At 47.2% G+C, this 22,581-nt stretch overlaps 1 protein-coding gene across 1 annotated transcript in view; it reads left to right on the top strand.

Moving 5' to 3' along the window:
* The window catches only part of PTH1R (parathyroid hormone 1 receptor), a 186,085-nt gene extending 163,757 nt beyond the window's left edge, over positions 1 to 22,328 (top strand). The window contains exons 8-13 of the mRNA XM_050942628.1: positions 6,193 to 6,253; positions 11,055 to 11,121; positions 14,829 to 14,923; positions 17,036 to 17,177; positions 19,174 to 19,215; positions 21,962 to 22,328. Of these exons, the coding sequence (XP_050798585.1) occupies positions 6,193 to 6,253; positions 11,055 to 11,121; positions 14,829 to 14,923; positions 17,036 to 17,177; positions 19,174 to 19,215; positions 21,962 to 22,324 (770 nt within the window). The 3' untranslated portion in view covers positions 22,325 to 22,328. The remainder of the gene's footprint in view (positions 1 to 6,192; positions 6,254 to 11,054; positions 11,122 to 14,828; positions 14,924 to 17,035; positions 17,178 to 19,173; positions 19,216 to 21,961) is intronic.
* The last annotated feature ends 253 nt before the right edge of the window (positions 22,329 to 22,581 follow it).

The following is a 22,581-nucleotide window of genomic DNA, read 5'->3' as shown; positions in this document are numbered from 1 at the left end:
TTCACTGAAAAAAAAATTTCTGCTGAAAAATTTCGCTGAGCTCTGGTCAGTAGAAAGATCTGTCCCTTCTTGTAGTAAAGAGGATACAAAGGAAGGAACTTGTTTCTTGCAGACATCTAGGGGAAAAAAAAGATTTTACTCGTGTCAATAAATTCACCAACAAGCTTCGGGTTCTCTGCAGCTGCTATATAAAGAAAGTCCAAGGAGCATGACCAATAACTGTAGAAAATCAGACTATTTTGGTTGTATTTTATTCACAACGTTTTAATTGTCCCAGGTACCTGGACCTCATGGCACTTAGACACAATGAGGGTGAGTGCAATAGGAAAACCTAAAATAGACTGAGAGTTATTGCTGTTAGAGGAGCACAAGGAGGCGCCAACCAGGACCAGAATCCCAGCGAGAGACTATCCCTGCCCCCAACGTGATTGCAAGCGAAATGCAGAAAGGTCTGGCCCAGCTTAGAGCAGCCTTGAGCATCTGTTCAGTGCCAGTGATGTTACTCAATTGCTTGTAGGGGGGGAAATGAAGAATAGCTACTCCTGCTACTGGACCAGAGGACAGGGAAGAGAGGCTCTTCTCCATACGTTGAATGCAATTATTACTATTATAGCCCAGAACACTACGGTTAACACTCCAACTAGCAGAGACACAAGATCTTTAGGGCAACCCTTACGAGCACTTCCTCCTAACGGGCTCTTTGCATGAGCAAGTGTAACCCACACAGCTCCTGGGTGTGGTGTTCTGTCCCATGGCAGGGGACAGAGAGAGAGAGAGAGGGGTTTGCTCTCTAGCAGTAGATGCTCATTCATTGAGGTTGCAGGTTCGATTCTGGCTGCAGACAGCCAGGGTCTGTTGACATTATACAAGCGTGATGGGTGTATAATCTGCCCTTTACTGACCATGAGTGGTTTGGTGTTACAGATCACTCAGAAGATAGCACAATAGCATGGACTAGAGATGCCTCTATAGGCCTGTGAACAGATACATTTCATCCTGGCACTCCAATGCCATCTCCCTTTCTGAACTGCAGGTAGAGTCAGGATCCTTAGCTCTTCATCATGCAGGACTCAGGGGTGTGTGTGTGGAGTCATTTTGTTCATCCAGGGGCATCTCTTTGTTGGAATGGGGCTGGGTAGGGAGGATTTTGCCTAGCCTGAGATGTTTGCAGTTTTTCCAGCTCAAGGGGAGACACCTGACTTTATAGAACCTGCATTGTACACACTGTGTGTATTGATTGGGCATGCACAGCGCATACAATGTGGATACTGTAGATGTCAATGACAGCATCGCCACCCTGTGGGACTCTACCTGTGGAATGCTGGCTACACATGCAGGGCTGGGGTGTGGGTGGACATGTGCACAAGGGAGACCAAATTGTTTTTGTGAGGTTTGCCCTTCTTGGCTGGTTCGCCAGCTGCAAGAACAGTTCATCCTCTGTGGCTTTCACTGCCAGCGCCACCTGCCAGCTGACACATACGGCCAAGTTTTTGAGCGTGTCTTCTAATTCTGGGTCCTGACATTGTGCCTGGTTTTTAGAGTAGGCTGAGCGCCCACTGCTCCCACCGATGTTCCTGGAAGCTGTGGGAGCTTGGCACCACTTAAAATCAGTCCCCAGGGATCTCAGATTGGGCGTCCACGTGATGACCATAATAACTGCTGGTGAGAGAGGCCAATTGAGACCCAGCAGAAAGTGGAGTTAAAGGATCCAGGTTCTTACGATTTATAACATAGGTTTCTTTTTTTCTTTTAAATGATTTGAACAAATAGCCATGGCCTTTGGGAAGAACCTGCAAGTCCAAATTCTGTCTCTGTTACACCGATGTAAAATCGAGATGGTCAAAAAAGAGGGGGGGATTATGCAAAATGTTGTTAAAGTAATTTTCATTTTACACATTCAAAGGGGACTCCTTTCAAACTGTGTCCCATTTTGTATCAATTTTTTTTCTATTTTGAAAATATTTGTTTTCAAACTTATTTGCTTTTTAAATTTTTCATTTTCCTTTCCCCGCAATCCCACAATTTTCTTTTTTCCCCTCATTTTTCTCTCCTCTCCCCCCTCCTTTTTTCCATTTTGCCATTGACAAAGAATGGGGAAGAAGAGGAGAAAAGGACAAGTAATTTAAAATCCTATTGTTTAAAAATATTGTGTTTGAAAAATGCCAACCAGCTGTAGAGTAAAGCCAGAGTAACTTCACTGAAGATAGCGGAGTTACTCCAAGCTTACACTGGGGCAGCTGAAAGTAGTATTTGGCCCACAGAGCCTGTGTCTGTATTTATTTAGTATGGCCTTGGGGATAAAGCATTGAGATAGAATTCAGGAGACTTTGGGTCTATTCTTGGCTCTGCCATTAGCCTGTGGAATAACCTTGGTCAAGTCATTTCCCTGTTCCATGCCTCAGGTTTCCCCATCTGTAATATGGGGATAATGGTATTTACCTCATTTGTAAAGTGTTTTGAGATCCACTGCAGAACAGAGCTTTATAAGAGCTAGGTCTTAATATTGTTTATTCATATTTATAAAACTCTGTGTGCCTGATCCAAACCCCATTAACGTTTGTGGAACCCATTGACTTCAATGGGTTTTGAATCAAGTTTCACAAGGTGTGTCTACACTGTAGGCAGGGGCGGCTATATGTATTTCCTCACCCCAAGCATGGCAGTGAGGCAGGCTTCGGTGGCACGCCTGCGGGAGGTCCGCTGGTAATGCGGATTTGGCGGCATGCCTGCGGGAAGTCCGCTGGTAACGCCTATTTGGCGGCACACCTGCAGGAGGTCCGCTGGTAACGCGGATTTGGCAGCATGCCTGCAGGAGGTCTGCCGGTCCCGCACCTTCAGCGTACCCATTGCCAAATTGTCACTGAAACCGCGGGACTGGCAGACCTCCCGCAGGCATGCCACCGAAGGCAGCCTAACTGCCACCCTCACGGCGACCGGCAAGCCGCCCCCCTCGGCTTGCTGCTCCAGGCACATACTTGGTGCACTGATGCCCGGAGCTGCCCCTGACTGCAGGGGAGAGCTTCTCAGTCCAGGTAGACAAACCCACTCTAGCAGTGCTCAGGCTGATGTACTAAAAATAGTAGTGTCGGTGTTGCAGCTTGGGCAGCAGATTCTCACCTACAACTTCACTGGGTCAGGGCTTGGGTGACAGCCACAAGAGCTAATGGGTGAACATTCTGCTTTGGGTTGCGAGATATTCTCAGTCTCTCAAGCCGAGGAGGTCAGGTGAGCACCCGAATTTCAGCCAGAACATCCACATGGCTATTGTTAGTGTGGTAACGTGAGGCTGTCTCCCCAATCTCAGAGACTCGCTCCCAGCTGCCAGGTAGACACATTCAAAATGGGGCCAGACTTCCAGCACCGTAAATAGGCATAGCTCCAATGACCGCAATGGAGTGACACCATTTTACAATAGTTGAGGATATGGCCCATGGTTCGTAAAATTGAGGTTTCCCTGCCCATATCTTCCATAGATAGTGGTTTACCCTGAAAAGGAAGTATTTAGTTGACCTTATAAAAAGTCTCCAACTTTCCTATACGTAGAATGCAATAGGGTCATACATTATTAGGGCTATAAGTTAAATATTTCTTTTTTTTTTAATGTTAACCACCGTATGTAACTGTAGAGCATGGTCTAAGTGCATCCCTCTTACAGTGCCATTGTAGCCAGAGGAGTTCCACCAAAGTGGAATGTGGCCCAGTGTTTTATTATGTATGATTGTATCACAGTAGCATTTAGAGGTGCCGACCAAGATCGGGGCCCCATTGCATAAGGCTCTGTACATACATATAGGGCAGCGTGTAGAGTACAAACACTACACACCCATCTAGCACTGGTGTAAACAGTAGTATGGACAGTGATGAACAGCTGAGTAGAGTAGGGTGCCCTACATGCCTGAACCCCCAGTACCATACACATCTCTCTACACACCCAAGCACTGCCTCCCATGTCTGCATTGCTCGGTCTAACACTGTAGTGTCCCGCTGCCGGAGCCTTTCCCCACTTCCTGTAGCTACACACCCCAGTGCGTGTGGATACCGCCTGCCTTTCCCTGGGGCTTGTAGCTACATGGATCCTACATGCTGCCGCTGAGCATAGGCAAATGTAAACAAGGTCATAGTGAGTCATCTCTGCCCCACACCCCATTCAGGAAAGTACTTAGCACTTACTTAAGCACATATTTAACATCCTGTAGATTTCAGTGGAGCTGAAATGGGCTTAAAGTTACACACATACATAAGGACTTTCCTGAATTGGGTCCCACAGAGCATAAACGCTACACAGAGTTTATAATTATTAATAACCAGCCTTAGTGTTTTTCCAGGGAGGGCTAGCTCAGTGGTTTGCGCATTGCCTTACTAAACATAGGATTGTGAGCTCAATTCTTGAGGGGTCCACTTAGGAATCTGGGGCCTGGTCCTGCTTTGAGCAGGAGGTTGGACTAGATGACCTCCTAAGGTCCCTTCCAACCCTGATCCCCTATGAAAGGGGCTCTTTTACTACCATTTGTGGAAACTCTTATAGGCCCAATCCTGGGTTTTCAGGGAAGTCCATGGGGGATTTGGGTGCATAAAGAAATTAGAATTGGACTCAAAAAATAGTATATTCCACTATTCAGTATTGTCTTAGATCTTACAGGGAAAAAGTAATGCCAGGTGTAAATCCACTGAAATAAGCATGGTTAGACCAGAGGTGAATTTGGCCATTATGCTTTAAACATATTTTCCCAGGGTTGTCTTAGCTTTCGTTAATTCATGAAGCAGATGGAAGAAACTTCTTCTCCATCTCAGTTGAGAAAAAGCTCTTTCTTTGATCAAATTGCCATGGGGAAAATGTCAAGATGCATCAAATTAGAGGAAGGAACCCTGGCAATCTGAATGACTTGTCCAGCAAAATCGTCTAGCCTCCTAATTTCCATAGCTAATACTTATCTCTAGAACTAGTCAAAATTGGGAATTTCTGTCCCACAGGAAATGCTGAGATTTTGAGATTTTGTTCTGAATCAGGACAAAAAGTAAAAATCTCAGCACTTTTGCAAAATGAAATATTCCAAAAATATTTTGTTTTGACTTTATCATTTTGATTGTGTATTATAGGAATATAAAAGTCAAAACACTAATGTGGAAATAAGTTTTGATCACTTCAGTACGTTCCTGCAATACATTTTATTTTTTGTCAAATCAGCATGTTCCAACTTGAAATGTTCCAGTGGAAATTTTTCAGTTAGCTCTACTTATCTCCTGGGGTTGGAGATCAGCCTGGAACTATCACAAAGATGGTCTCTCCCATAGGATTTCTGCTGAATCCAGTTTCAACAGGCAACAGTGAGAGGGCTATGTGAACTGTATAGCCACACAGAGCCTAGTGCCTCCAGATGACCTGTAACCCAAAATGGCAGCACAAGTGCTCTCCCCAACTCCAAGCTGCATTCCCATCTGACTCTGGTGCCACAGGGTTATAAACAAAAATGAATATACAAACTGACCTGCCCTACTTGGAAACTTACTGGCTTCCTAAACTTTTGAGAAGGTCTCCAGAGCCTCAGAAGCAATGGAAGGTAGAGAGGTTGTCACTGTCTGAGGGGATTGCCAGCAACCATCTTGGATATGTGTGTGATGGATATGTAAAGGTTTCGATGCTTTCTATCCAGAGAGGTAGTGTGGTCCAGTGGGTTGAAAATCCAGGGTTCTGGTCCCATCTCTGTCCTGCTGTATGATCCTTGGCAAAGTCACTCGTCTCCTGCCGTTTCTCCTTCTTGCCAAGTTAGTTTGTGAGTTCTCTGGGGCAGGGGCAGTTTCTTCATATAGGTATGTACAGTGCCTAACACAATGGAATCACAACTCAGTTAAGACCTCTAGTAAGATCATTGCTATTGTAACATAAATAATAATAGTCCTGAGTCATTTGTGTCTCTGGATCCAAATTTCCCCAGAACTCTGAGGTATCCATATTTGGTGTTCTGGATAGAACCAAAACATGGTATATGGATCTATGTCTGATTCCAGACCTGTGGTTCCCTGACGTTGCCGGTGAAACCAGGATTGAGCCCTTAGGCTCCAAACTATACTGGAACCATGGGGGACTCTTCTAAATAGTTTCCCTCCCGCCAGCTCTAGCTCTCTGCAGTTGGCTTGTCATGGACTGAGTTTGCTATACATTGTATTTACTGATGAGTACTTTCTTGTTTTCAGGACTCCCTGCTGTAATTGTCACAGTGTGGGCCAGTGTGAGGGCCAATCTAGCAGATACAGAGTAAGTCTTGGTTGGATTCTGTGTTGTTTTTCTCCTGTTGTTGTCTTATGTCTTTGCTGTGTTTTTGGAACTGAGAGGTTTGTGGATGAATTACAGACCCCGGGGGGAAAAGCTAGATAAGGCTGCAGATCTGAAGCAATCTTAAAATGAAGGCAGGAAATGTACCAAGCAGGGGATGAAATTCTGTAGTTCTGTTGTAATTCTCCTGGCTCATCTTTAGTTTTAAATCATTTAACCAATTTGTGGTTACCTACAACTTCACAGCTGGCACATTGGGACCACTTGGAAGTCTGCATTAAGCTCAGGGATAGAACTGTGATTCTTGTGTAACCCACACAGCTCCTGGGTGTGGTGTTCTGTCCCTTCTAATGGCACCAAGACCACTTAGAAATTAATATATTTGCTACAGCCTTAGCTAATTGCCATGTGGCTTGAGGCTCATGCATTTAGCTTCAGAGGTTCCCAGGTTTGATTCCTCCCCCCAACAGTTGGTATTGCACTTCACAAATGGCACCTCTACCACTTGAGCTAAAAGAGAATCACCCATTCACTTGTACATTACAGGGCTTATGACACACATCTGAGTAGTTCCAATCCCATCCAGCAGAGGTCAGTACTGCACTTCACTTGCTTTTTCCATTTACACATGGTTGGAGGCACCCATAATTCTTCACCACTCGTTCCAGTCCATGGCATGGGTTCATAGGTCTTGGAGTTACAATCTTTTCATTTTCAAACTTCTCTTGACAGTTTTTCCATCATATCCTTGTTCTTCCAGGTCCTTTCGGACTGTCCCATTCCTCCCATGCTTTCTTTGCTAGTTGTTTGCCTCACATTCCTATCGGACATCCAGCCCCCATCAAATGTATGCTCTCCAGCCTATCTCACTGAGAGTCCCAAATATACTTTCTCCCTGATTTCTTCCATGAACACTCTCTACTCTCGGCTTGCTCGCTGTTCTCTTCAGCATATTACTTTCTACCACCTGTCTCTTCCTTTCTTCCATCTTCATAAGACCCACAGTTTCCAAAGCATAGAACAGGCAGGGACAAACACAGGCAGCACACGCTTTTCCTTTCAGTTTGTTACTTAATTGCCAGTCCACAATACTCCTGCCATCTTTTTCACTGCTGCCCACGCACACTGAGCTCTTCTGTTCAGTTCCCCGGATCTTTCTCTCTCCAATAGCACTATATGTATTTCCCAAGCATACAATTTCTTTCTTCTGATTAAGCTGCTCTTCATGAAATTAAATCAACAGATCTTCTTCCACTTTTCTTATTTGCACAACTTCCGTTTTCTATGTGTTTACCTTCAACCGTGGTCTTCAACCACAGATTTGGGTGGGGCTTCAACCCATTCTGATAGCATATTTACCACTTCCTCTTTGCTGTCAGCCAAATGGGTCAGATCAGCGTACATTAGTTTTCTCTGTGTCTCCACAGGCTTGATTCTCTGACTAATTAACTCCATAATTAGGATGAAGAGAAGTGGACTCTGCACACTACTTTGTCTCAATCCCCCTGTCGCCTCCAAAATCTCTGAAATTCCATGTTTGTTACCCACTTAGCTCTTGACCCTCAGTACAGTTCCTCTATCATCTCCACTTCTTGAAGTACTCCTCCCACCCACAGGGGTGGCTCTAGACATTTCGCCGCCCCAAGCACGGCGTCATGCCGCGGGGGGCGCTCTGCCAGTCGCCGGTCCCGCGGCTCCGGTGGACCTCCCCCAGGCAAGCCTGTGGAGGGTCCGCTGGTCCTGAGGCTCCACTGAAGCCGTGGGACCAGCGGACCCTCCACAGGCATGCCTGCGGGAGGTCCACCGGAGCTGTGGGACCAGCAGACCCTCCACAGGCATGCCACCAAAGGCGGCTTGCCTGCCACCCTCCCGGCGACCGGGAGAGTGCCCCCCATGGCATGCCACCCCAAGCATGCGCTGGGGCCTGGAGCCGCCCCTGCCCACCCATCTCAATACTCCAAAGACCAACCCCCGAAGAACCGAGTCATAAGAGACGCCATATCAGGTCACACCATGGTCCACCTTGCCCAATATCCTGTCTCCAACAGTGGCCCATATCAGAGCTTCAGGGGAAGTGTACAGAACAGAGCAATTATGGAGTGATCCACCCCATCTTCACCTCCAAGCTTCTGGTAATCAGAGGTTTAGGGTCACTCTGAGCATGGGGTTGTGTTCCTGGCCATCTTGACTGATAGCCATTGATGGACCTATCTTTTATGAACGTATCTAGTTCTTTTTTGAACCCAGTTATATTTTTGGCCCTCACAACATCTCATAGCAAGGAGTTCTACAGATTAGTTGTGCAGAGTGTGAAAAAGTACTTCCTCTTGTTTGTTGGATGCTTTCTCATGCTCAATAAATGCTACATAGCAGTTATGCCCTTCATTGATCACGTTGTCAAACTTACATCTCAATGCAAATACTATGTCTATAGTCCTCCTTCCCTTCCCAAAGCCATGCTGCTCCTCTTCTATGTTTTCCTCCACCTTGCACCTCAACCTGACCTCCAAAACTCTCTCAAGGACTTTAAGAGGCTGTCTTAACAGGGTGATGCGCCGATAGGTATTAGGGTCACCTTTACCCCTTTGAAGAGGCACAGTCAATCTTGTTCTCCACTCATCGGATAACCTAGATTGATCTCAGCAAACACGTAGTAACCTGTGAAGCTACTTGATTCCAATAACTCCAGCTTCATTGAACATATCAGTACTTATCTTCACCAGTTGCTTTACCATTCTTCATCATATTTAGTACTTTTTCTCCTTCCTCTACAGCAGCGGTGGGCAACCAGCAGGCCATCAGGATAATCCGCTGGTGGGCTGCCAATTTGTTTACATTTGCATGGCCTCCCGCAGCTCCCAGTGGCCACGGTTCACCGTTTCCGGCCAATGGGAGCTGTGGGAAGTGGCGGCCAGCACGTCCTTGTGGCCCACGCCACTTTCCGCAGCTCCGATTGGCCAGGCATGGTGAACCGCGACCACTGGGAGTTGTGGGCGGCCATGCAAATGTAAACAAACTGGCAGCTCGCCAGCGTATTACCCTGATTGCCTGCGGGCTGTAGGTTGCACACCACTGCTCTACAGACATTGAAACCTTTTGAGATCAGTACTGCACATAGAGTCATAGAAATGTAGGGCTGAAAAGGACCTTGAGAGGTCATTTTACCCATTCCCCCATTGGTGGGGATTAGGCATACCTAGATTATCCCAGACAGGTGTTGGTCTAACACACTAGCCAGTTGAAATAGCACAGGGCAGCTACTCTATGCTCACCCCCAAACCCACTGCCAATTTCAGCATAAACTGAACATACTTAACGTTAACTTCTGAAATTTTCCACCTTTTCAGTCAAAGCCTCTCTGGGCACTGGGTGAGGGGTGGCTGTAGCTCCCCCTGCCCCCCGCCCCGCCCAGTAGCTCCTGGTTTTAAAATGGAACCGAACCTGATCTCATGCTGTGCAACGTAGTTTGCATGCACGATATACAGCCATATCTGAAACCATGCTACAAGTACGTTCTCATCCTAAGAGCAAAGGTTAACCTAACTGCACGCCCTGCTGCATGTGACTCAGCTCATTAGAGGACAACATATCCCTCGTCACCTTGACGCGGGGCATTTGCAAACACTTGTCCGTGTAAAAACCTTCCGCTCCCGTCGTCACCTCTTTTATTTGCTCTCCTCAAACATCCGCATGGAACAGACGCTGGCCCCGGACGTGAAAACCACTGCTGTGGTGTGATGCCAGCAGAGGGCTACAGACCCTTTCATTTCTTGATTGCTGGAGCACATCCAGTCCACAGCAGCGGCGATGTGAAGCCATGACTACTATTGGACAGGCTCACTCAGGGGCCTATATAAAATATCTTTGGAGGCCTCTGTCGAGTTCCCAGCGGAGAGGTGACCACATCAGAAAACCCACCACCTCAATCAATGCCCCCTCCCCTTATGGGCAGCCAAAGCAGAGAAGCCAGGGATGGGCTAGGCCAGGAGATTGAACCTCCTGCAGAGTAGAGTTGAGACTCGTTGGCAGAACAGAATGAGGAGATACACGCAGCTGTTCTCAACAGAGAGCTTCATCCTGCAGGGTAAGCCAGGGCAGCAACTTCTACCACTGTAGCATTCACTTGGGCCTCGTCTACACACAAACCATTAACTATAGGTATGATTTTTAAAACCAATTGAGTTAACGCCCTCTGTGGACACTCTTAACTTTAATTTAAGCTTGTGTTATTAATGAGTATTGTTGGTAAATTTGAAAGCACAAGCTAAACTGATGGAACCAGTTTTAAACCAGTTTAAGTATGTCCACACAGGGCTTTGTACTGGTTTAAAATCCCACCTTTAGTTAGTTTGGTGCAACTTCTGTGTGTTGGCCAGGCCTAAGGAAGCGAATCCCAGTACGGCTTGCTGCACCCTGGCCATTACAGACTGGGGTGCAGAATTCCAGTTCAAAGAGGATTGGACACAAGCCTTGACAATGCTAAAAGAACAAGTCCCTGGAATCTGCCAAGAGTAATGCCCAATTTCCACAGCTTTCAGTGCATCTTAAGCACTAAATACCTTTGAGGATCTGGGCCTAAGATTTAAAATACATTTAAAATTGCCTTTTAAAAGCAAATGTTTTGATGCTGATCATTGCTGATGAGATGGGGAAGTGATGACTTGGGTTGGGGTTGGGTTGGTTCTGCACATGCATAGGGCATTGAAGGGTTCCCGTTTCAGACATTGGGGCTATTTGCCTGGGCAGATGAGGATTTACTGATGTGTTGCCAATCTCTTCCTAGGTGTTGGGACTTGAGTGCCAGCAATTTACAATGGATATTTCAGGTGCCCCTCCTGGTAGCTATTGTGGTGAGTACCAGATTTGATTTGGGGTGGCGAGGGGGACAGGAGCCAAAAATAGGCTGCTGGAAGAAAGAAACCCAGCCTGTTATCCCAAACTTTTAAATAAAGTAAACACATAGGTCAGGATTTACAAGTGACCAGTGATTTTGGGGTGGGGGCTCAACTTTGGGGGGTCTGACTTGACACATCATAAAGGGGCCTGATTTTCAGATAGTGCTGAGCACCTGTCCTCTAAGAATCAAGGTGTTTCCAGCATATTGAATTCAAGAGTCTTTCCACTGACTTCAGAGAGCTTTGAATCAGGCCGAATGGCCTTGATTCTTCTGACTTACGAATCACTTGGTAGAGCAGTGTGAGTGAGAGGAGAATCAGGCCTTCTGCATTTGGAACCTTCTGAAGTAAATGGGCTAATACATGTAATTAGTAGAGCTGATCTGGGAAATTATTTTTTATTTTCTTCCCTTGTTAAAATTTGGTGTTGACAGAAATTCTCCAACTGGCTCTGGTGGTTCCTTCTGTGCATTGGAAAGAGCAAAGTGCCAAGACCACACAATGATCATTTGAAATAAAACTGCAGGATGGAAGACAGTTCAGATAGTTCAAGGGGTTGATTGCCAGCAACCCCATTGCATTTAATTTAAAGCCCAATTAGTAGACGACAAAGAGCTGAATAGATGTTTGTCCTTGTAAAGAGAATGCTTCTTCATGAGGTTCTACAGGGCTATTTACAAATGCAACTATTTACTGTGCAAACATATTCTGTGGGTTGTTTCCGTTTAGTCTCTGTGGGTTCCTATTGCACACTTGGCTGCTTTTTCAATCCCTGCACTGGCTTGTCATCTGTTTCCGGAAAAAGTTTTGCATTTTCTGGATGAGCTCTCAGACAGTTATGGGTCTAAGGAGCTTGAATTCCCTCCACTGCACTGGTAACTTAGAAGTTATTCAGTTGTTTGCATTTCCTTCAAAGCTCTACTGGTGTTTCAGGAAAAACAAGAGGAATTTCCTTCCTTGTTTCCTTCAGATTGGGATCATGGCAATACAGTAGCAATCATGAAATACAAGGCCTGATGAAGGACTGCAAAGAAGCAAACACAGGTCGTAGACGGTCTAAGGGCTTGACCATTGGTAGCTGGAGAGAAAGGATGGCCTTGTGGCAAAGCTAGGAGTCACAATATCTGAGTGAAATTCCTGCCTCTGCCCAGACTTTCTGTGCGACCTTGAGTCCGTCACTTAAGAGTGAAATCCTGGCTCCATTGAAGTCAATGACAAAACTCTCATTGATTTCTACGAGGCCAAGATTTGCCAGTTACCTCCTTGCGCCTCATGTATCCATCTTTAAAATGGCAGTAATAAGACTCCCATTCCTCTCTCTGTAGTCTGTCATGTCTCTTTAGATTTCACATTCTTCAGGGCAGAGACCACCTCTTAGTCTGTGCTTTGTACAGCCCCTAGCACAAGGGGGCCCTGATCTCCGCTGAGGCCTCTAGGCCCAAGTAATCAACTCTGCAGAAAAATGTAGACCAGTTTCACACAGAGCCCTAGCCCATGAAGATATTGTGCAACAAGGGCAGAGGCCGTGCAAGCTGCCCCCATCCCACTTTGTCCTGCCAACAGGCCTCGATCCTGATTTAGAGGCACCTGACTGGTGCGGGGGGGAGGGGAAGAGTCATTTAGACTTCTAGCTGAATTTCAATCACCTGTTCGAAAGGTTCCGTTCTTTCAGCCATTTTGAGGCACTCAGATGCTTAGTGATGAGTAGGGCCCTACCAAATTCATGGCCAGGAAAAATGTGTCATGGACCATGAAATCTGGTCTCCCACTGTGAAGTCTGGTCTTTGGGTGCTTTTACCCAATACAGTGCAGATTTCACGGGTGAGACCAGTGTTTCTCAAATTGGGAGTCCTGACCCAAAAGGGAGTTGCAGGGGGGTCACAAGGTTATTTTATGGGTGTCACAGTATTGCCACTCTGACTTCTGCGCTGCTGCCTCAGAGTTGAGCAGCTGGAGAGTGGCAGCTGCTGACCGAGGGCCCAGCTCTGAAGGCAGCAGTGCAGAAGTAAGGGTGGCAATACCATACCCTGCTGTCCTTACTTCTGCGCTGCTGCTGGCATTGGCTCTGCCTTCAGAGCTGGGCCCTCAGCCAGCAGCTGCTACTCTCCAGCTGCCCAGCTCGGAAGGCAGCGCCACCGCCAGCAGCAGTGCAGAAGTAAAGGTAGCAATACCGCAACTCTCCTACAATAACCTTGTGACGCCCCTCCCCCACACACACACAACTCCTTTTTGGGTCAGGACCCCTACAATTACAACACCGTGAAATTTGCCGATCTAAATAGTTGAAATCATTAAATTTATGATTTCAAAAATCCTCTGACCATGAAATTGACCAAAATAGACCGAGAATTTGGTAGGGCCCTAGTGACAAGCATGATGGAAAGACAAAATTCACCTCAATGCGCCATCAAATCTCACTGAAGTAGGGCTGTCCGGAAAACAAAAATTCCACTTTGTGAACAATTCCCAGCTTTTGAAATCTGTTGTCGTTTCGCATTGGAGTGAAGAAAAGAACTTCCAAAACGTGGGTCTTCCATAGCCCAGGCAAGTGCCCTACCCCGCTGGGCTCTGGAGTCAGGCTTTCTTTCAATCTCTCCTATTGGAGCTGTTCTCCCATGTTCACCAAGACAAAGAGAGTAATTGACACTATAGCATCATGCTCAGGGCACTGGAGTGGGATGGGGTTTTGCCTCCAAGCTCATCCCAATGTGGAGTAGGGGCTTGAACCTGGGTCTTCTATCTCCCAGGGAGAGGCTAGCTGTTGGCTATTCTGGGATATGGTTTTGGCTTTCTCCCTGGTTTTGACCAAAAGTTCCATCCTGCAGCTGGGAAACCTTCATTGAAACCGATACATTTCCAGGAAAAGTTTTGGTTTGGACGAATCAGCATTTTCCATTGAAAAATTCCTGCTAGTCATGTGGTTTTTAAATAGAGCCATGGCCGTTGCTTGGGCACCTTGCTCCGGAGTGAATTTTACCTTAAGTACCTAGATAGATCTTGTCACACATGCCTGTTACCACCATGAGACAATAACAAGGCTGAATGTGATGAGGTCTGCTAGGGACCAGAATAAAAGGGGTGGCCCATCCTTATCTCCGTGACTCCAGATCAAGCAGAGAGCACTCAGCTTAGACACAGTTGGCCTGAGCTTGCTAAATTGCTGAACTGGTTGTGAAGGACAGGGCCGGCTCTAGCAATTTCACTGCCCCAAGCACGGCGGCACACTGCGGGGGGTGCTCTGCCACTCACCGGTCCCGCGGCTCCAGTGGACCTCCCGCAGGCTTCCCTGCGGGGGGTCCGGTGGTCCCGCGGCTCCGGTGGACCTCCCGCAGGAGTGCCTGCGGATGCTCCACCGGAGCCGCGGGACCAGCAGACCCTCCACAGGCACACCTGCGGGAGCTCCACCAGAGCCGCCTGCCACCCTCCCTACAACCAGCAGAGCTCCCCCCGCGGCGTGCCACCCCAAGCACGCGCTTGGCGCGCTGAGGCCTGGAGCTGGCCCTGGTGAAGGAGCTGCGTACCTTCACCTCCTCCAGTAGGAGCTGAGGATGCTCTCTGGAAACATCTGGGAGGACAGGGCCCTGGGGAATGGTGCCATCTCAATCCAGTAGCGCTGCAGGTTTTGGTTTTGTGATGTAAAAAAATATCTTTCTCTTTTCCAGGTAAATTTTATTCTTTTTATCAATATTATCCGAGTCCTAGCAACCAAGCTACGGGAGACAAACGCAGGGAGGTGCGATACGAGACAACAGTACAGGTGAGTCCCCTTTCCCTTCTGGCACGAGACAGTGAGAAACACAGGATGGGCTTGACGGCCTGGGAGATCAAAGCCTCCTAATCACCTGCAGAGCAGGGACAACGCACGTGCAGCCTCAGTCACTGCTATGCTTTCCACCGAGCCAGCAGAGTTCTGGTGGAGCAGCAGCACATGGCGTACCAGGGCATTGCAAGCCCCCTCTCAGTGCTCTCTTAAGGAGGGTAGATCCTAGCCTGGAGGGACCAGCTGATAGGCTGAGGGGAGTTCAGCCTCCAAGGTCAGTTTGGCTCATGGCCTCTCTGGTGGCATGGCCATCAAGGGCTAACGATGACAGTGGTATTTGTGAGGTGGCCACATACACCATCTTTTGAGGAGACCACCAACTGCTGTTGGGTAGTAGGAGTGTATGGTCCAGTGGCTAGGGCCTTGGGCTGCTACTCAGGAAACCCCAGCTCTGGTCTTGGCTCTAGCGTGTGACGCTGGGGAGGTTCTGTTCTTTGTCTGCCTTGTCTATTTAGATTTCAGGGGCTGTCTGTTATGTTGTGTTTGTACAGAGCCTAGCAGAATAGGGTCCCAATCTCACTACCGTAGTGCCTCCATGCTTTACCGGGACCCAAATAATTAATACTAATGATTTTCAATAACTATTGCACTAGGTTGACTTTGAACCAATGGCAAAAAGCAAAGGTCCCTGGCTGTACCGTAAAATCCCATCCTTCCGTTTTATACTTCTGCCCTCCCTTGTTTTCGAAACCTTGACCTGCAATTGCTCAAGTGAAGAAAGATTCCTAACTATTCACAGGAAGTTTGGAGTTTCGTCTTGGGTTTTCTTGTCTGTTTGGGTTTTTTCTTTTTTTTTTCGTTCCTTTTCCCTTGACAATGAAGCATATTTGCAACGTAGTCAAAGTTTGACTGTGAAAGTAAATAGCTGAGAGACCTCCGCAGCTAGAGAACTCCCAGGGTGTTTGTAGGCTCAAGTTCAAATGATTCAGCACACAACATCCAGAGGAGAGAGAGCAAAATAATTCAGTTTGGTATCACTGAAAAGCAGGATTCCCAGGTCGCCTCTACCAGCTTGCTCCCAGAAGAGTCTCCAAAAGTGAGATAATACTTAGTCCCGCCATGAGTGCAGGGGACTTGACTTGATGAGCTCTCAAGGTCCCTTCCAGTCCTACAATTCTATGTTTCATTCGAAGAGGGGCTGGAATTTGGCTTCAAAATGCAAAGGTTTGTTTTGCTGCCATGTCACAGCCGTGACTGATCTGTTTGTTTATTTCTCGCTCGGAGAGGCTTGCTATTAATTATGGCTTGGACGGGCTCAGCTCTTTTTATTTTTTAATCCCTGCAGAGATTGTCAGTCATCGGATAGCAAAAGCACCAGGCCTCCTGGCAATGCTGCCCCTTGCTAATTGCCTGCATTTGGCAATTGCCGTCACCATTGGCAGGGGTTTCGATCCCTGGATCGGCATCATTTCCAGGCAGTGTCTGTTCCCTTAGGGATTCGAGGGATGAACCCTGCCAAATGTTAGGGTCTGGGTTGTAGCTAAGGTGCAAGGGCTTCTGCCGAGGTGGAGTTGTACCTCCATCTAGGGGACCTCCAGCGCACATTACACCCCAGGGAAACACAAGGTGATAGCAGACGAGCTGCCCCGTTCCATAGGATAGCCTGGCATTCTCTCTCCAGTGCCCCCAGCTAGCCCTGATGCCTCCCAGCCAGGTCAGCATCCCTCCAACTCTGCTGATCTCCTCCATTCCATCCCCTACCAAGCATGCCAGTGCCCAGGGGATGCAAGCGTGGCATGGTCTTGAAAGTCTCCCTCCTTGTCCCGTCTGAGCATAGGCAAGCTGGCCAGAGATATGGAGCAGCACTATCCTTCGTTTACAGGGATTTTTACTGCTGATGGAAGATACTGGCTTGATGGGCCTGGAGACTAGATATCCGCAATCGGGCACATCATGGGCAGCAGCACTGCAAGCTTCCCTCCTCCTCCCTCCCCACAGCCCCAGCACCATTTCACCACCTTGCCTCAATCCAGACCCTAAGGAGACCCAGAGGATAATTCAGACTCATGACTTTCTCCATGTGTTTCTCTCCTTCTCCTGTTCCTACAGGAAGCTGCTGAAATCTACCCTTGTCCTTATGCCTCTGTTTGGAGTTCACTATATAGTTTTCATGGCTTTGCCATATACAGAGGTATCAGGGATTCTTTGGCAAGTTCAAATGCACTATGAAATGCTGTTCAACTCTTTCCAGGTACTGTACCCTGTTAAGTTTTCTGGGCATTTTAAGGACAAAGTAGTGGTGTTTGGTGGGATGGAAGGTGGACATCAAATGTGTTCTGCTTTGAGGGAAAGGATTTTTAAGCAGTGCCAAGTTACACTCCCAAGATTTAATGGCTGTACTTTGGTGCTGGGTGTATTATGTATTTGCAAACCGTGTTAGGGTACTTTGGGACAATGTGTCAGGCAAAAAATTTAATCATTTTATGGTCATTTGTCCACCAAAATCCCTTGAGATCCAGGATAGATCCTCAGCGGGGATAAGTCAAGAGAGCTGCATGGATTTAAGCCAGCTGTCCTCCAAGTAGCTTGTCCTAGTCCTATAAACGGATCCGCTGACATGAACCACAGCACCACACTAAAGTCGATGATAAGCAAGGGTATAATGCAGATCTGAGTGCAGGATTGGGATCTTTTAGCCAAAATGAGTGCAGCCATCTGATGAAAATTGTGTTGCATGCACACTGCACAGCCCTCCCTTCAGGACAACCTATTGACCAAAGGTTTAAAATCTTAAGTGACCGACTGGCGTGGCTGACATGAAGCTGGGAAATTAGAGCCGAGTTCAGACAAACTCTGGATCCAAAGTGCTGGGAGGTGCAGATTCAGACTGGAGCTGACATGGGAGGACCTGGCCCTGCATTCTTTGCACACCTAGAACTCCCATTTGGGTGCAAAGGGAATGCATGATTCGGTCCCAAAACTGGCTTCTCATCTCATCTGATCCTGGATTTCCCACGTCCCAACTGACTGTCCAGTTTTAGGCCCCATACTACAAGAAGGATGTGGAAAAATTGGAAAGAGTCCAGCGGAGGGCAAGAAAAATAATTAGGGGGCTGGAGCACATGACTTATGAGGAGAGGCCGAGGGAACTGGGGTTATTTAGTCTGCAGAAGAGAAGAATGAGGGGGGATTTGATAGCTGCTTTCAACTACCTGAAAGGGGTTTCCAAAGAGGATGGATCTAGACTGTTCTCAGTGGTAGAAAACGACAGAACAAGGAGTAATGGTCTCAAGTTGCAGTGGGGGAGGTTTAGGTTGGATATTAGGAAACACTTTTTCACTAGGAGGGTGGTGAAGCACTGGAATGGGTTATCTAGGGAAGTGGTGGAATCACCTTCCTTAGAGATTTTTAAGGTCAGTTTTGACAAAGCCCTGGCTGGGATGATTTAGTTGGTGTTGGTCCTGCTTTGAGTAGGGGGTTGGACTAGGTGACCTCCTAAGGTCCCTTCCGACCCTGATATTCTATGTTTCTATGACTGCCCTGACACTGGGCTATACAGTCAGTCTCTCTCCACTTCTCCCCAAATATTTATTGATACAAAGTGGAACATCTCCAACAAACGAGTGTGAGAAAGCCCCACCCCAGAGTACTCCATAGATGCAGCAATTAGGCCACTCGCCTGGAACATAGCAGACTGGGGTGCAAGTCCCTGCTCTGCCTAGTCCAGAGTAAGGGCTCGAACGTGGGACTTCTACCTGCCTGCTAAGTGCCCTCATCACATGAGCTATGGGAGCTCTGGGGTTTTCTGCCAAAAAATTCTAAAGGTCTCGGGTTTGTCCTGATGCAAAAGGGGCACATTTCTGAAAGCTTGAAAATTTTCCCAGGGCAGGAAAATGACCTGAGACAGTAGTAAGCAGCTGCTCTTTCAAAGCCTTTACAGGACATCTGCAACAAGAAACAAATGTGCATTTTCTACCTCAGCCCAGGACAGATGTGCCAGCCAGCCAGTGCACATAGGATGCTTTAAACACTGGTTAGCCAATAGCCTGGAGGACAGTCAGTGTCACCCATTTCTTGTAGGCTGCTAGACAACAGTTTTCCTCGTTGGCGCTGGTTTTTAGCTGGGGTAAACCGGTGTTGTTCCATTGCCATCAGTGAAACTATGTGGATTTGGGCCATGGTTTCAGTGAATTGACATTGAGCTGCAGCAGGATAAATGCTAATGTATTATTTCATCTTCTTTCCAGGGATTTTTTGTTGCCATCATATACTGTTTTTGCAATGGAGAGGTGAGTGTCTTTGGTTCTTAATGATCCTCTTTCATTATAAATAGAGTCCAAATATCTACAGTCAGCTAGTCCCACTGGGGTTAACTCTACTGAGGTCACTGGAGTTAGGCAAGCAAAGAATTAGACCCTTGGTATAGAAATGTCTCCACTGCTTTGCCCCTTTCTTAGTCGTTTCCCCCTGGATGACGTGGATCTAAAATGCTACCAAATGAGAATCGGTTCAAATTGGGTCCAGTAACGTTTTGCACCCCCCTCTCCACCAGGGTAAATGAGAGCACGAGGGACAAGATGATGGAGAATCAGGCCCATACCATCTGAGTCATTTAGGGGAAGACCATTAGCAGCACATATGGAAGAGCATCCCACAGCAGCAATTCCTGTGCTCTGGGGAACTCCAGATCTGCTCGCTTCCTCCCAGCTTGCGGATTCTTGGAGGCAGGGAGGCCAAGGCCCCACTCTTTCAGCACAGTGGGGGCGGTACATTGGGATGAACAGTTGGGTCCATCTGAATGGCTGGACCAAAGAGGGCACTCTTAGAATCATAGATGTTTAGGACTGAAAGGGACCTTGAGAGGTCTTCTAGTCCAGTCCACTGCACTCAAGGCAGGACTGCATAATAACTAGACCATCCCTGACAGGCATTTGTCTAACCTGTTTTTAAAAACCCTGCAGTGACAAAGATTCCACAAACTCCCTAGGCAATTTGTTCTAGTGCTTAACTACCCTGACAGTCAGGTAGTTTTTCCTAACATCCAACCTAAACCGCCCTTGCTGCAGTTTAAGCCCATTGCTTCTTGTCCTTCGTGGACAAGGTGAGATGTCTGCCTGGGTCCAGTCTTCCCACAGCTTCTTCTGGGAGAAGCTTTTCTGTCCTCTACACAGGGCTATGTAAGTTCCATTATTATCTTGCCTGTGAAACGTAGCCCACTACTTATTAATGCTGAGTTACTTCACCAGCCTCTAAACCTTCTGGTCACTCACACTCTTTTCCTGCGTCATCAGCAATGCACATTCTGGGGGATTGTTGTTTGTAGTTCTTCTTGGAGCAGCAGGGAGAGCTCAGGGGGAGTTGATTCACCAGGCTACCATTCTACCCTCTGGTAACATGCATAGGGATTAAGGCCAGAACAAACCACTATGATCATCTGCAGCATAACACAGGCCAGTGAACTTTACCCAGTGATTCTTACATCAAGCCCAGTAGTTTGTGTTGGAAATAGAGTGCAATCATTTAGAAAGACATCCAGTCTCGATGGAAAAACTCCAAATGATGAGAATCCACCCCTTCTCTTGGTGAGCTATTCCAACGGTTAATTACTGTCTGCGTCAAAAAAGGGGATATTGTTTCCAGTTTGAACGTTGCTGACTTCACCTTCCAGCCATTAGATCTTGTTTTGCTAGATTAAACAGCCTTCTGCTATCCAATACCTTCTCCCTTTGTCAGTACTTAACAGACCATGATTAACTTGCCTCTTCAGATTCTCTTTGATACTCTACCTATAGACTGAGCTCCCACAATCTCTCGCAATAAGGCATATTTTGCAGATCACTCATTATTCCTGTAGATCTTCACTCCAGTTTTGCTGTTGACATTGCTGCTCTTTGGAGAGGGTATAAAACCCAGGCCTTGCCAACTTGTAGCCATTCAGAATCCAAGGGCATTTTTTTCTGGAGAGTAGAGGTATTAACCCAGGCGTCCTGGCCACGTTCCAATCTGAATAATGACTTTCTGCCATCCTAAATCTCCATATTAGTCCAGACCAAGTGTTTGATTTAAATACTAATGCTGCAATGGCACACGAGGCAAAGAATAAAACTAGTGGACTAGCTAAGAAAACCTAATGAAAAAACATTCATCATGGCCTGAGAGCAACTGCCTTGTGGCATGGTAAAAACATTCACTCAAGATTAAGCGATTCTAAGGTCAGATGGGACCACTGATTACTGCACTGTGTGTTACCGACACTGGCTCTAAATTATGGGCTGGGTGGTGTTGGCTGGTTGGTTGATTAGCCAGGGTTTTTTGGGGGGGACAGGCTGCATATGGAGAACAAACGGTTTGAATGATCCCAATATACCGGAAGTTTGCTATACTTTTTTAAAGAGTTTGCAGTAAGGCAAGGTGCCTTCCTTTGGGACTGAGCCTTTCAGAGTTTTACCTAGCAGGCAGTGGTTTGGTTGCTTATGGCTCAGGGAGGACTCCAAATAGGCAGCTGGGAAAGGAAATCTAGAGGGGAAGGTCATGCGTCTTCCACAAGGAAAAAGAGATCAAGTGAAGGAGAGAAAGCGCCAATCAGTTCGGGACACATAATGGGGCCAGATCCTTAGGTGGTGTAAGTGAGTCTGTGTCCACCGAAGTCAATCCAGAGTCCATTGAAGTCAGGGGAGCTGTGCCCATTTATACCAGCTGAGAGATGAGAAAGACCTAACAGGCCTTCTAGTCCATCCCAGGCTGCCATTTGGCCCAGTCAAGTGGTAAATGGTGCAAGCAGTAGGACTTCCACCATTGTCCTCAGCAGACCATTCCACACTCTCATTTATCCTGCCACTAAGGGGTGGTCCATGATATCCAGCATAACTTTCCCTTTGTCCCCATTTGAATCCCTTTACTCCTATTAATCCCCCAGCCAGGTATCTCTATCAACACTACCTCCTTCTGTAGCCCAGTCACCAGCGTCATCCTGCACCATTCTTCCCTTCATTCCTCACTCACGAACTTCCCTCTCTTTTCTCTCCATCTCTTAAGGTTCAAGCCGAAATAAAGAAGTCATGGAGCAGGTGGACTTTAGCCCTTGACTTTAAAAGAAAAGCACGAAGTGGGAGCACAACATATAGCTATGGACCCATGGTCTCCCATACCAGCATCACTAATGTAACCACCAGAGGGGCCCTAGCCCTACATCTCAATACGAGACTTGTACCGGGTGCCCTCAACGGGCACCGAAATTTGCCAGGCTATGTCAAAAATGGCTCAATTTCTGAAAACTCCATGCCTTCTTCTGGGCCAGAGCAGTACAACAAAGAAGAGGAGTACCTGAATGGCTCTGGACTTTATGACGGAGACAGACCCATGGTACTGGTTGAAGAAGAAAGAGAGACAGTGATGTAAAGAAAGAAGAAGAAGAAGATATTTCCCAGAGAGCATTTGGTGGGCAAAAGAATGCCAGGCCACAAATCAGATGCCAAGGGTTTTCATACAGTTTCTCTGTTCTGTGGAACAAGAGGTCAAGTTATCTGGGAAAAGTGGACCACAGATGTGGCCAGCTGTTGATCACACACATTTATGTAGTGGTCTAGTCTCCAAGGTGTGAATGAAGGCAGTCTTCTCCAGACCCATGGTCCTTGTGACCTGTTGAACAACGGGGA

The sequence above is a fragment of the Gopherus flavomarginatus genome, chromosome 2 (assembly GCF_025201925.1).
Source record: "Gopherus flavomarginatus isolate rGopFla2 chromosome 2, rGopFla2.mat.asm, whole genome shotgun sequence".
Lineage (NCBI taxonomy): Eukaryota > Metazoa > Chordata > Testudines > Testudinidae > Gopherus > Gopherus flavomarginatus.
The sequence above is the reverse complement of the archived record's forward strand: the minus strand, read 5'-3'. Positions and strand labels throughout refer to the sequence as shown.